Below are 15,385 nucleotides of genomic sequence, written 5' to 3' on the forward strand. Positions count from 1 at the left end.
AGTGAGTTTGACAGATCTTAGTGAACAAGAATCAGTCAATATGGCTGAAGAGAGTGAACGTGGTGGAATGCAGGGGAAGTCGGGTTGAGCTACACACTGGAGCATGAGAGGCCCTTGCAGGGCATGTGACTCTAATATTGAGGGGTGGCCTATTTACTTCTTAGCTTATTTACTTCCTCATGGCTCATTTATTGCCATGAGGGACATGGACAGAATGAAACCAGCAGGAGCAGGCTACTGCAGATTTGTATGGGAGCCACCAGCAGCCCCGGCTGAAGTGGATATGTTGAAACCGAGTGAAGACACATTTTAGATTTAGCGGCACACAACTTGCCAATGAGTTGGTTGCTGCTCCCAGCATTTTATCACTTTCCCATGACAATACTCTTTCGTGAACGATGTTTATTCTTTCCTTATATTATTACCTACTCCTCACTTACATCTGAAGATATCCCCGTCCCCTTTATCTTAATTCATGGCTGTGATAAAAGCTGTTCCCAGGTCTCACATCTCTAATACAGCACAGGCTGAGAAAACATCTTGTGGCCTCCCTCTCCTTCAACAAAATCTTACCAGTCCTAAAAGCCATGCTCACCATGAAGCCTGGCTTTACCATTCACAGAGCCTGTGTAACACGTCGGGTGTAAAGGAACCATTTGCTTGGGGACTCTTACTTCACATAGTAATAAGTGGAACAGAGTTGAGTTTCATTCTCTTCTCGGAGTAGGTGGTTCTATGGGTGACTGAGAATCTCTGCATTATACAATGTAATTGATTTTCTGGTTGAAATTTTAAAGGGTGATTTAATCCCCTTTACTTACAAGTTCGGGAGTTTAATTTGTAGTTCATCCGTCCATCATAGAAATAATTATGACTAATCAGTATTTTCAAGTGTGCATAATGACTGTCATTTATATTTGGGTGTAGGAACAAACTAGGGAAGTCAAATAATTATGGAAAGGAAGACTACAGTCCTCACCATAGCGTTACTCTAAAAAAAATATCCTTTGAATCTGAAGAGGGAAGAAGATAAAAATATTTTTCATTCATACAGACATAAGCTCTAGGTGTAGGGAAAGGCTGGAAGTGTAAGCTAGTCCTAGTCTAAGAGTGATTTATTTGCTAGGCCAGCATTACCTGCAAGAACACATCTTGCATGGATGCATGAGGTGAGAATGGAGTGGCTTGAACAGTCCTTTAGTTCCAAATATCAGAATGTTCATCTCTGCCTAGCAGGATTGTAAGATACGGTTTACAGTGGAGGAGGGACAGCAGTGCAGACAACCATTTTTGGAACAAGTGTGTGATAATTAGTCTGAAAATTAGAGAATCAGTGTGGTAGACATCTTCCTTCCCTTGAAATAATTCCGAACGTCGGACCGTGTTGCTTCTTGTAATAAAGAATGATGGTTTGTGTTGTGTTCATAGCCCTGGTTCTGTTTATTTGATGAAATGTGGCCCAACCCAGGGCCTTGTCCATACAAGGCAAGTGATTTACCACTGAGCCATGTCCTCAGCTGTCCTTCTATATTCTTACCGTGCCAGCAGGTCTTTGCCATTCCTTTCTAGTTCTTTCTCGTGGTGTGTGTGTGTGTGTGTGTGTGTGTGTGTGTGTGTGTGTGTGTACATGTGTGTGATTCTTAAAGCATCTTAAACAATCCTATTCAGAAGTGCCACCTGTCACCCCAGCAGTGCTGGAGTTGGTCAGAGTATTGATTCCTTGTCCTTGACCTTGATGGAACACGGAGAACAAACTGGCCCCAGTCGTCGCTGCTCTCACCAACAAACGTTCTCCAACCACGGAAATGATGGAGAGAAAAAGAATCAATCATTTTTTAAACTGAAATGTGACAGTGGTCATTTTCTATTTCAGTTTGTAAACTCAGCATTTTCCCCCCCTAGAAGCTTCTTAAATTAGCCCTGAATTGATTTTCATTCAACCAGCTCTGCAATTTTCGTTTCCTGTCTAAATTCTTCTCCTGACAAGTTTTCACATGGGTTAAACTCCATTTGAATAGTCTGGGAGGAGGGTTGGAAGGAAGGATCCCTGACCTAGTGAGAAGTCATTTATGTCACATTGGAATTGCATCATATCAGCAAATATTTGGAGCAAGCAATCCTCCAATGCCCTACACAGAGGTTGATATTGGCGACTAGTCCACCCTGAGATTTCATGCAGTAGTAATTCTTCATACTGGTTGCCTATACAAGGGCATCATTTGTGACATATCTTGGAAAGTTGAATGTACCAATACAAAGATATATTTAAGATATACTTCTTTTGTGATTTTTTTTGGAAAGTTGAATGTAACAAAACAAAGTTATATTTCTTTAATAATTTCAAGTTTGAATGTTATAAATATTTCTTAGTGATCATGAGGGAGAATAAATATGTGCCTTTTATTCTGTTGACTGAATATGCGAGATTGTAATTACTGAGTCTCAGAGCATGCGTGTACTGAGCAAGTGATGGGGCCTGCCTCCATTGACCCCATGGACGATATAGTTAATAAAATGGCTATTTAGAGTTATTTCTCATTATTTACAGAGTCTTCCTTTTTATAAATACATTTTAAGAATTATTTCCATGCTTTGGATAAGTCTTTGTTATGTAAGTTTATTGCAAATGTCTTATGGCTTTTATAAATTCATATTTCCACATCACTAAAAGTACCTAGAAAAAGTAATTTTTAATTATAATATATTCTTCCTATTTCTCTTTTTAAACTTTCATTTTTTGCTATGCACAAATATAGCCACGGTAAGAGAGTATCAAATAGTCTTACTGAAATAATTTCTGTCTCAGCCAAATTTTCTTCAATAGTAACTGTGTTTCCTCCTTGCCAGTTTAGTAAAACAAAGGTTGTATTTCTTTCATGCACTTCTATCATTTGTTGCAAGTATTTTTCTTCCTTGAGGTGTCGTTTTCATGATCTGCTACCTCTGAGCAGACTTTCCTGTGCTCAGTGGGAAGATCCTAATGACCCTTGCTGAACCCGAAATCCAGTGAGTAGAGCATATGACTGTGCCCCTGTACTGACACCCGCACAGTTCTTTAAAGCACACTTCATTACGTTCAAATCAGAGAGCCATTGTGTGGCTTCCCCAGGCCGGAAACACACATACTGTTGCTCTTTCCTAGGGCTATAGCCACAGGGCCATGTTTCCATCACTTGGGTTTGGTTCAGAGAAAACTGAACATTCTGCCTGTGACAGTCTTTCTTATACCAGCAGCTTCTTTCAATCACAGTAATTCTTTGAACATGAGGGACAATGGTTCTCTCCCCTCCCATGCTCCTGGGACGCTACACAATTAAGATCACTGCTCAGCATAATTAAAGACAAGTTCCTGGTGTGGCCGACTTCTGCAGCTCACATTGCTACTTCTGCAAGGCTGTCTTCCCTCAGGATGGCTGTTAGGAGGACGTTCTGGTTCCCAAGCACTTCTAATATCCTGGCATTATTCTGGGCCAAACTTGTACACCCTGTCAATTTCTTGCTTTCTATTGGCTTGTGCCTGGGATTGATCCGTCTTTCTCTACCACAGTGTCAAGGTCAGAATGAGCCAGTCTTTTTATAGCCTTGAATTTAAAGGTAAGAATAACTGTTACGATCTTTTTCATTCTTTAAAACTTCAGGGGCAATGAAGAAGTTGTTCTTCACCAATCTACAATCATATTCATGGAGGGCACATGAATAGCTTGTTTTTAAAAAAAATTCAAAATTTAATCACAAAGGTCTTCCTGACACAAAATAATGGGGAATCGCCACAGTCACAGTTCTGTGACAATAACACTGGTTATTTAGTACAATTTCCTGAGAATAGTGAACGTGTTGGAAGGGTAAAATCAATCAATAGGTCTTCCCAGTTCATTTCCTATTCAGCACCTAGCCAGGTGCTGAGGTATGAGGCCTTGGAACTGTCATGGGCTTGGATGGATCCAGTTAGATTCAATCACAGGGAAAGGTTAGGCATTCGCCTCATAGGATACTCAGTGTTTTGTGAAGTTCCGGAATTCATTATGTCTGATCCAGCATGGCAAGTAAATTGATAGAAAATTAATTGGAAGATAGTTTCCAACAAAATAGCTCAGCAGAAACATCCAGAATCAATTAATCAAACTGCAACTCATTTTAATTGGACATACTCTAACCCTGGAAAGGCACTGCAATCTTTAATTAAGCTTTCAAGTACAATCCTATTTACATGAGACGTGTTCCTCAGAAGAATTCTGTCCAAACTAAAGTGACTGACTGCAAACCCAATGGTATCGTTACAAATCCTCAAACATGCACAAGACGGCTATGTCTAATTAGATATTATGTTTTCAATAAAGGTGGCATTAAAATAATTTTATTAGAAAAACAAACTTTGGAAGTATGGAATAAAGAAATTCCAGGTTTGAAGGTAGATGTTTATCACTATGACAGTATTTAAGATTGTATATGCATATATATGCACACACATATATTTACATATTTTCTGTTAGTTTCTCTACCCTTTGGCGTTCTTTCAGTATTCATTTCTACATCTACATTAGTATCAGGTAGGGACCATGAATGTCTCTTCCTCTGTGTATATTAGGAAACGATTAGCTCTTTGAGGACATGATCATGACGTATCCTTCTCCTATATCCAGAATCAGATGCAGGACGCCACAAAGAGCTGCTCAATAAAACACAGAGAACTTAAATACAGTTCAAACTAAAGATGGCTTGAGTCATGAAATAAAGTGGAAGAACTGTCCTCTTTGATCAAATTTTGAAGTTGGAGGAAGTAAGGCTGCCTTGGGATGATGACCACCTGTCTTTCCAACTTAATGTGTTTATACCATTATTTCCTCGTTATACCTGGGAACATCTATATGCCTCTAACATGCAAAATAAGCCAGAAAAATGAATTAGAATAAGAAAACTGGACTATATTTAGTTGTTGAACCTAGACCGTCATAGTTCTTTTTATGCTATTAGAACTGGAAAAACCCCTGAATGACAGTGATGTCACATTTCAGAGCAACAGACATGTAACAAAGCAATTTACTATTTACTTTATGCTATGAAACATATAAGCCACGTTTTTATGTAATGTAGCACACAGGGATTGGAGTACAGCCAAGATGCAGCTTTAGCTTCTCCTAATGATCCCCATTGCCAAGGGTGACCCATTGTAGTAGGTTTCCTTTTCCTGGGAAGAGAGCTCTACATGCTGGTAAGGAGGCCGGAAGAATTGTAGGGCAAGTGATTGAATCTCAGGTACTTGTTGAGTTAAGTTAGCAGATAAAGTTGCTAAGCAGATATGGAGCCAAGGTGAGTAGCAGCTTGATATGGAAAGAAGAGAGTTGACCTGACAACACAGGCAGAAGAGAGAAAGACAGATGATCCAAATAAAGGAGAAATTAAGATTCTTAGCGGTCCTATAATTCTGATATAATCAACTCCTTCTTTACCATACCAGGGTGTGTGTGTGTGTGTGTGTGTGTGTGTGTGTGTGTGTGTGTGTGTGTGGAGAGAGAGAGAGAGAGAGAGAGAGAGAGAGAGAGAGAGAGAGAGAGAGAGAGAGATCACAAATGTTCTTCCCCCTTTTCTATGCCATATAGTCCCTCTATCTATGTATTGTGGCATCTACATTCAGGAAGATTCTTTCTCCTTGGTTCCTACTTTCTGGAAACATCCTCTTAAACACACCTTATGTACTCTGCATGTCTCAATCCAATGGACTTGGTAATATTGAAGATGGAGCAATGGATTCTACATCACAACCTTCTCCTGCTGGATTTATAGAGGCCCTTCAGTGAAGAGGTACACATGGCATAAACTGAAGTTCGAATGTATAGATTTAAATTTTGGACAAAGCAATTTGAGTAGAAGCCATTGCACCTATAAATCTGAGTTTTCGGCAGTGCCAATACTCTTGAAGCTTTCACCAGTTCACTCTTCATGGTCTCCAGACCACAGTGCATTCATTCAGAAATGTTCTTTGATTTAGTGCTTTTCGTTTTCTTTTTCATTTCAGTCTCCTAAACATTCCGATGAGGCAAAATATGGTCCTCCACAACTCTGGAGGAGTTCCCATCTCCCATTCTGACATTATATGATCAACTAAGTGAATGGACAAGTAGATACAGTAGTTACTGGTTATTGCCCAGTTGTGTGGTGTCACACATTTTTCTATGCAGTATATAGCAATGACTTAAGTGGCCCCTGCTTGATATGTATTCAGATAAAAGGATACATATGAATAAATTAGAACCATGTAAAGCCACAGAGATAATAAAGACCTAGTAGATAGTAGGGATTTTGTGGCATTTTTTTCATCTGGATTAAATATTGTTGAGTCTCTGAGAGCAGTTAGAGTCTATGCAGTCACAGTTAGAATTAGGTTGAGGTATGTGGCTTAGAAGAGGATGATATGAACTTGCTCTAGGACAAGCTAATTCTAGTTCTTTCAGCAGGCGTTAGTTGCCTCTAGTACTTTGACTGGGGTAGGATCCCTTGAGGCTTCCTCATTCCATGCTGGCACCTCTCTTGGTCTTGTGGGACAGACATATTGTTAAGGTTTCCTAGTTGTAACTTCCCTGTCAATCCTAGACAACACAATCTCAGGCTTCCTGGTGCTCTAGCTTTCATCTCTCTATTCTGTGAGGCTACCTCAAGCTTCTGTGGAAGAGCTGTGTTTCAGGTTCATGGATTGTGGCTGGGCTACAGCAATCTGATTATCTCTGCGTTCTGACCTACTGTGGTTTTCTGCAATGCTCTCCATTTGGTATGGGAGAAGCTTTTTCGATATGGGGTAAGAGCTATACGTCTCTGTGGGTATAATATACATTTTAGAATGTAATCAGGAATTATGGTAGTCTAGTAAAGTGATGGTAGTATGTTCCCTTTTAAGACCCGACTCCTTATCAGCCCTAGGTTGTTGGCTAGAGAGCCTTTGGTTACCATCAAGATGAATACCACTCTTACATCATCATTTCTTCATCAACATCTCTTCCCAGTTCTGTTAAGATTTGTCCCGATATAAAACAATAAATATTCGGTTGACTTTTAGGAAAAGGAAAAATGCACTAAAGAGTATAGGACAGTGCTCAATAATCATTTTTTTTTGATAATAAGTAAAAGACTCATTCCTATGAATGCATTGCTGATGATTCCTTAGGAATATTTGTCAAATAAAATATTAGACTAATTGAAGACCAATATTTTAAATATATTTATGCTTACCCATATATACATATATACATATATGTACATATATATATACATATATATATGAAAATTAAAAAAACCAAAAAGCAAAAGTACACAATAACATGATGTTATTTGGAATGATAGCTTCCCCAACATAAAGCTTACTTATTTCAGGAAATAAGTGTGTAAAGGTTAGGCATGGCTCACCGTCAGAGAACTTTTGTGGTATTTGTGAGGACCTAGATAGGACCCCAGTAGCAAAGAGGGAAACAGAGGCAAATCAGAGTGATACACATTTCTGAGAGCCATCGTTCATGAGTTTTGTTTCACAGCTTCCGGTTGCTCTTCTCCTTGTGCTGCTCAATGCCCTAATATTATTATTATTATTATTATTATTATTATTATTATTATTATTATTATTATTTCCTCTTCTTGGCTTTGGTTTATCTTTAAGTCCTGAACGACATGGAGGAACCTGTCTTCATTTGCAGCATTTTCTTTGCAGGTGGGACCGCCACCAGGCAGAGAGGCTTCCTAGGATGCATCAGGTCCCTGCAGTTGAATGGGATGGCCCTGGATCTGGAAGAAAGAGCCACGGTGACTCCTGGGGTACAGCCAGGTTGTAGAGGACACTGTGGGAGCTATGGAAAGTTATGTCGCCATGGAGGGAAGTGCAGGGAAAAGCCCAGTGGCTTCTTCTGTGATTGCTCTTCCTCTGCCTATGCAGGACCATTTTGCTCCAAAGGTAGGTGTGATCTGAACCTTTATCCCTGTGAATAAGATGTCTGGCAGGTCTTGTGTATGTGTGTGTGTGTGTGTGTGTGTGTGTGTGTGTGTGTGTGTGTGTGTGTTGTGTAGCAGTTTGAAACCAAAGTATCTACATTTAAAATATTCTTTTGAAAAGTGTTTATTGTATGCCAATCATATTTTAATTCTTGGGTCTTTGAACTCAGTTCAGGAAAAATGCTTGTCTATTGCTGAATAGGCACAAATAGTAGCCTTCAGGTGTCTTCAATGTTAGCCATCAATCTACTTTTACACTGTCTACTACTAATGTGTTTAAAGAATAGAGCTGTCAACCACCCGTCCTATGGGACAGTCCCTGGTTTAAAAAAATCATTCCAGGGTATATTGTTATTTTACTGCACATGTTCAGCATTGTAAAGGACTACAGAAAATTGCATATATTTTGTACTGGTCAAAGTAATATTTTCTGCTAAATACTGATGCACAAGAAAATAGTGACATGATATTTGCTGTGTAGTAAATGAATATGGACTAGAGAATTAAAGCAGCAGAGTAATTACTTGGTAGTTTCTCTTACTCACCAATTCACGCCACAGAAATGGAAAAGAGCACAGTGTAGTAGTAATTGTTTTGGATAGCCTTCTCTGAATATACAGATGTGTATTGTACCGTCATAGATTTTCATAGAAGAAAACCGACATCCAATTAATTTAAATTCAGTGACTTTGTTGAAGTGTCTCTGGGCTTCTTAATCTTCCCTTGAAGGAAGCTAAAAGAAATTGGCTCCAAATCAAAGCAACTTTGCAGAAAAAGCACTAGAGGTTAGTTAATGAAAATCTGGCAAAACCTGCACTTTTTGGGTCATCCCCTTTTTATCAAGAATAAACCATGATTTCAAAATCAATTGTGATAATAGCCAGACACCACTGGTAATATTCTGGGAGACATTTTTGGTCTGAAGTGCGAATAAAAACCTTTCTTCTTCTGGATGAGTTTTCTTCATTTCAACTGCTAACTGAAATTTCCAGTTCTTTCTGAATAAATCAGGAAATTCTGTTAACACACACACAAATGCATGTATGCACACCCACACACTATACTGTGTACGAGAGTCATATTACAAATAATATAGCTATATTAAAATTCCTAAAGTGACATGAGACTCAAAATGTTGCTTTATGAAGAGTGAGTAACATTCCTAAGACAAATCTACATCCGGATGCTCAGAGTAGCAGAGAAATCAATGTTCCGGGTTTCAGAACTAATTTTTCCACTGACCTCTTACACACATATATATTCACCAGTGCATGTGTGTAAATTTGAAATATTAATCTCCTGTAGATAAAATGTTGTTGTAAAAATATAAAAATAAAAAAAAGTATTGTTGGTCTTTTACCTGCTAGGTCTGCACCGTGGTGCCCCAAGATATCTGCTAGATATTTTGGCGGAAACATATCCCAGCCGCACACTTTCTTACACTCAAACCCTCACATAAAAGAACACACAACACAATAATCTTAGATCCAATTGGTATGATATAATTGCCCACTTAAACATACAAAGCCCGGTACCATCCATCCCTTAGGAACATTAATAACAACCTGTAAATACGCAGAGCAGAATCTTAACGTCACCTGCCATATTGTCCTGCCACGGCTTCTCACCCTCTCCTCTCTCCTGTCTCCTCCTCTCTCTCCTAGTCTCCTCCTCTTCCTTCAAACTTCTCTCCCGCCCATCCTTCCTTCTCCTCCAATGACAGGCCTCCTTCTATCCTGTACCTGCCCCTCACCTGTACTTTACAAAGTCAATAGAGAGGTGTTTCCGGTGAAGTCACCTGATTCCCGAGTATGTGACTAGGCAGCTGTCCTTGGGGCAGTGGAATTCGCATCAAAATACAGATAACTTCAGGGCAATCCACAACAAAATGTTTCACTTGTTAAATGATTGCAAACTGACAGCATCCCCTGCTAGCCACAGTCCCCTCTCACATGCTACACTTAGCTTTCTTTACGACAAATATAAAGGTTTTTATGCTTATTGATACGGAAATGGGGAAAAAAAACTGCTAAGAACATGCCCCTCTCACATTAGTTTTTTTAAAATGACACTTATGAAAAATTAATATGAAATAAAAGAATTTATACTTATTGATACTGAAATAAAAAAAATACCTTCCCTCTTCTTTTTTCTCCTATTACAAGATGTATGTGTCCTAGATATAAAATAATGGATGGGAGTTAGAATTTAAATAAGAAAGTGGATGTTTAACCGGGTAGAAGACAGGAAGTTTGGCTTATGTATAAATTCAGATAAGAGAACACTAATGACTTATATGTCATTCTAACATAAAGGCGACCTCTAAAAGTGCACTGGTTATCTCACCCTGGGACTGTGTCTTCTAGCTGTGTGCTTCATTCTACAACAATGTCCGTCAATGTAACTTAAACAGGCTCCTCGTGTACCTAAAAGAATTTAACGTGCAATCTGCATACCATTTCAGAGATTTCTGCCTATTTTGGATCTGGGTCTTCTGTGATTTACAATTTTCAAGAAAACTATTCTTTAAGTAAGAACTCCAGCTTCCACGCGGCTTCGTTTCATGGTGACATGAAACTGGGCAGAGAGACCGTCAAGTTTAACTTCCGAACTACACGGGCCCCAAGCTTGCTGCTCTATATGAGTTCCTTTTATAAAGAATATCTCTCGGTTATCATTGCCAAAAATGGTGAGTGTGTTTCGGACGAGACAAAAGATTGAGTCTGGACACTGGCACGGTAGAATGCATTTCCTCCCTCTGGGATGTTTGCCTCTAACCTAGAATTAGAGAGGAAACACACGTCTAGGCTTGACTTTGAGTATGATTGCATAGATGAATCCAAAAGGATCCTTTAAGGATGTAAGATGGGTTTATGGCTTTATAGTTTTGGCAGTTTTATATCAGTAATGTAAGATTCGGGTTGCTCCTATATTGTTTGTTTCATATGTTTGTATTATTTTAAACCATTTCTGTGTGTGCATGCACACGCGTGATGCCACAACTGGTGTGGAGTTACAAGAGGTTGTGAACTGCCTGACCTGGGAGCTTGGAGTGGAACTCCTCTGCCAGAGAGCCGTGTGCCCGCTTAACTGCTGAGCCATGTCTCTAGATACTTATATTTTATTTTCGCCAGGAGCTCTTAAGTATTTTGTATGAATATTGATGCAGCTTTGGTGTTCTACTTTAAAATAAAATGTCTCCTTGTGCGCGACACATATTTTCTTCTAATCAAAGATAAAATGCATTCAAGGAGTGTTAATGGACCGGTATTATGCATAAAAATGTCCAGGAGATGACCTCTTGGGCCTAACAGACAATAATGTAGTCATAAGAACTGTTGCTGTATTCATGCAGGGTAATGGTATATGGCTTACAAAATGTGTTTGGTACAGAAATCTTGTCACCGGAAAACGCTTACTACTGTTTTTCTGTGTCTCATGTGTGGATGAAAGATGGATATTTTAGAAATCAATTCTCCAGGTGAGGAAAATAAACTGGCAGAAAAACATCCAACTACATTGGCTCGCTTAAATCAAATGGCCCAAGGGCACTGACTGCCACCATAGGAGTAATTTTGTGTGCCCTCCGTGTCAGCTTCAAGCTCAAAGTTTATCTATACATTGTGGTTAATTCAGGAGGAGTTCTGCAAAACAAATTAATTGAAATGTCTGAAGGCAATTGGATACTATTCATTTGAATAATAAATTTGGCTAAAACTCATTTATTTCACTTTAATTTCCTTCCAAAGTCTACACTCATGGTCCCCTGGAAACAGCTCTGTTTTTGTGTAAAACTACATTTGCTCAAAGTTCCATCCCTCAGTTGTCTTTCCAGGATATGAGAAGGATATTTTTAAAAAGTGAGGTGATGTAGAAAGAATGCTGTAGCAGCATTGAACAGTACATGGCATTGTACCAACACCTCTGGTTGCATTTCTTTTTTGTAGAGATTAGTGTTATGATCTGTACATAATAATGTCAGAATTGACCTATATGATTGACATTAAAGATTTTTTCAGGAGTCAGTTCATGACCAATATGTCTACTCTTGATTTAGAAAATATTGTGATTTCATTAAGGAACTGACTTTCAGAGGTGAGGTTTTGGAGACACGCCCAAATGAGTGCTGGTGAATCTTTCTCTGGAAGTGACTATATTAAAAAAATGGAAAGAACTAGAGTGTTTTATAAGTGGCTTTAAAATGGAATTTTTACTAAAAATGTAACTTCTTTTCTACTTCAGGAAGTTTGCAGATAAGATACAGGCTAAATAAGTATCACGAACCTGATGTCATCAGCTTTGACTTAAAGAGCATGGCCGATGGGCAGCTTCACCATCTAAAGATCAGCAGAGAAGAAGGGATGGTCTTTGTGGAGGTAACAGAGATTCTCCAATGGTCACATGACACCCTGCCATGGGGCACCTAGAGCAGAACGTTAATCATGAATCACAGTAGTAAGGACATCTTCCAGTGGTATTTGATAGACCATAGATAAAACTCGTCAAATGTGGTCAGGTGTTCCCCAACTCCCTCTTTGTGGTTTTGGCAAACCTTTCTGAGGTGTTATTAATATCGGATGCTTAAAATGCCACGCTTGCCTTGCCTGTTTTATTTTGCTCAGAAAGGAAATGATGCCTAGTTTCTCAAAGACCCACTGGTGGGACTATCAGTCCTCATGGGAAACCCACTCACTTTAGATAGGTATAAATGCCGCAATCATCCTACAACAGAAAATAATGACTAAAATATCAGAATAAGTTTGAAGAAAGGATGTGATTCACTGCAAAGTGGAATTACTCATCTTAGCAGCTTTTGCAGAAAACCATTAATGTTTCAGCTCTGCATAGAAGAAAATTTCTTAGCTGCATGACTCCAGTAAAACTCCCAAGCTAAGAAAAATTATTGAAGTGAAAAAATAACACATGTCTTTTTGTTGGCCTTACCAAATTTGGGTTTCTTCTGTAGTGGAGATGGGTCAAACACTAAAGGGAACGATGGTAAAATGAATAGGTATCTAAGCATAGATTAAAAAGCATCCGATTTTGAATTACGTTTTTAAATTTCGCTTTCTTAAGTTATCTTTAAATTTCACTTTCTTAAATTATCATAAAACCCTAATAACAATTTCCTTTTTTTTTCTTTCTTTGCTTCCTCTCATTTTTCTTGCCACAAAACAATGGTTATTTGGATGGCTAATAATTTTATAGATTGATGAGAATACAAGGAGACAAACCTACTTGTCCTCAGGAACAGAATTCAGTGCAGTCAAATCTTTGGTACTGGGGAGGATGCTAGGTAAGTAAAAGAAAGACTCTTTTTCCTACTAATAATGTGTAAGCATGAATCAGAATGCACGCACACACACACACACACACACACACACACACACACACACACACCTTATCATGTCAAAAGGAATATGTTGCCTTATTTTAGTTGGGGAGTAATCAATGCTGGACGTATCTATGAATAGTAGTTATTTCCTTTGACTGAAGACAGCACTGATTTCTGCCACGTGTCAGTCATCATATTCGTGCTAGATAGTTTCATGTCAACTTAAGACAAGCTAAAGTCATCTAAGAGGAAGCAACCTCAATTAAGGAAATGTGTCCATACGATCAGGCTGTCCTCAAGCCTGTAGGGTATTTTCTTAATTAATGATTAATAAGGGAGGTCTCAGCCCATTGTGGGTGGTGCTATCCCTGGGCTAGTGGTCCTGCGCTCTATAAGAAAGCAGGCTGAGCATGGCCTGTGCATCAGTTCCTGCCTCCAGGTTCCTGCCCTGTTTGACTTCCTACCTTCACTGCTTTTGATGATGAACTGTCATATGGAACCGTGAGTGAAATAAATCATTTCCTCCCCAAGTTGCTTTTGGCCATGGTGTGTCATCACAGCAATGGTAGCCCTAACTAAGGCAATAATGAAGCATGTATTTTCCTCCGTCAAACATATCCAGGGAGGAACAGCCATGGATATATCGGTCAGCTGCTACTGTTTGAATGTCACACATCCCTATAGGCTCGTGTGTTTGCGATCTCCAGCTAGTGTTGTTGCTACAACCTTAAGAATGTGAAGCCTTGAAAGGTGACGTTTATCACGGGGGGTAGATTTGATGCTTTATAGCCCAGCTCTACTTCCTGTTCACTCTCTCCTTCCTGTTCCACTAGGATCGGACGGAAGTAGGTGTCCTAGGTACCCGCATATCCAGTCACCATAGGGCCTCCTCCCATCTTGTCTTCTTCCTCTCCATGTTGGTTTGTACCGCTCTGCTTCCAAGCCGAGGTAACACTTCCTCTCTTGGAGTTCTTGCCAAGCATCTGATCATAGCAACAAAGAAAGTCATGAGCATGTTTGGAAAATGTAGAGACCTTCACCTCACGGCGAAACCGGAATGAGGTGTTGAGGAACTGAGAGCTGAGGCAACTCCATTTGGGGAACATGATTTTGGCTGTGCTCTGTGCCATGTTTCATCTGCTGCGTGAGGTATTTCCAGACACTCTTACTTAGACACACCTAAATGCCTTGTAATTCTTACTCATTTTCATTAGCGATCACATTAAAATAAATATATTCTACCTCTAAAAACATAATAAAAATGCAGTTACCAACAAGGACTATGTGGAAACCCAAGAAATCTATGTAAAACATTTTATTTTCAATTATAAATGAACAACTGAGTATTAATTTGTCCTATTATTCTATAGAAGGGAGCTTTCTGTAGCCTGGTTTTCATTCCTATCTGATATTTGGTAGCAACGTGGAATATTTTTGTCCAGTGTAATCTTTTATCTTTTGACCTTGTCAGTTATTTGTACCTGGATTAATCATTCCTTATGTTCCCTGCACATCATCTTAAAATCCTGAGAATGTTTGATTAAACCCATGGGTGAATGATCAAAATATTGGCCCTGGAGAAGGTTAATAGCTAACTTTATAAATATTTATAGGCTTTCAGTAGTGCAATGAGCACCAAAATTTTGTGCTCCTGTTCTCCAAGCAGCAAAACTACCCTAAATCTCAAAGGCCATTAAAATATATATGTATCCTCAACACGACTTAGTTATTAAAATATATATGTATCCTCAACACGACTTAGTTATTAAAATATATATGTATCCTCAACACGACTTAGTTATTTGGAAACGTAATGAAAAATTCTAAGTGAACCTTACAGGGTTAATTATACATACTATATAATTATATCATATGTCTAAGTATTTAACATTGACATATCATTTGCTCTGAGGGACACGTAGCATCCAGCTTATTGCATATAAATAAGATGGTGATTCTATTTTACCTCGTAGCGTTAGGATGGACTCTGATCCTAAACCAGATGTGTAGCAGTAGATGAAACAATCTGCCTTCGAACCTATGAGTGTGAACACTTAGTAGTTTTAGGCTAAACAAAAT

The 15,385-nt window shown here is 38.9% G+C and overlaps 1 protein-coding gene across 3 annotated transcripts in view; it reads left to right on the top strand.

Annotated features, from left to right (window-relative positions):
* Positions 1-15,385, top strand: part of Cntnap4 (contactin associated protein family member 4) — a 287,727-nt gene that overhangs the window by 244,972 nt on the left and 27,370 nt on the right. For all 3 annotated transcript variants that reach the window (XM_063278059.1, NM_001107432.1, XM_039097771.2), the window contains 4 exons: positions 7,694-7,933; positions 10,436-10,660; positions 12,214-12,347; positions 13,180-13,267. In XM_063278059.1, coding sequence (XP_063134129.1) covers positions 7,694-7,933; positions 10,436-10,660; positions 12,214-12,347; positions 13,180-13,267 — 687 coding nt within the window. The remainder of the gene's footprint in view (positions 1-7,693; positions 7,934-10,435; positions 10,661-12,213; positions 12,348-13,179; positions 13,268-15,385) is intronic.

Source organism: Rattus norvegicus, chromosome 19 (assembly GCF_036323735.1).
Source record: "Rattus norvegicus strain BN/NHsdMcwi chromosome 19, GRCr8, whole genome shotgun sequence".
Lineage (NCBI taxonomy): Eukaryota > Metazoa > Chordata > Mammalia > Rodentia > Muridae > Rattus > Rattus norvegicus.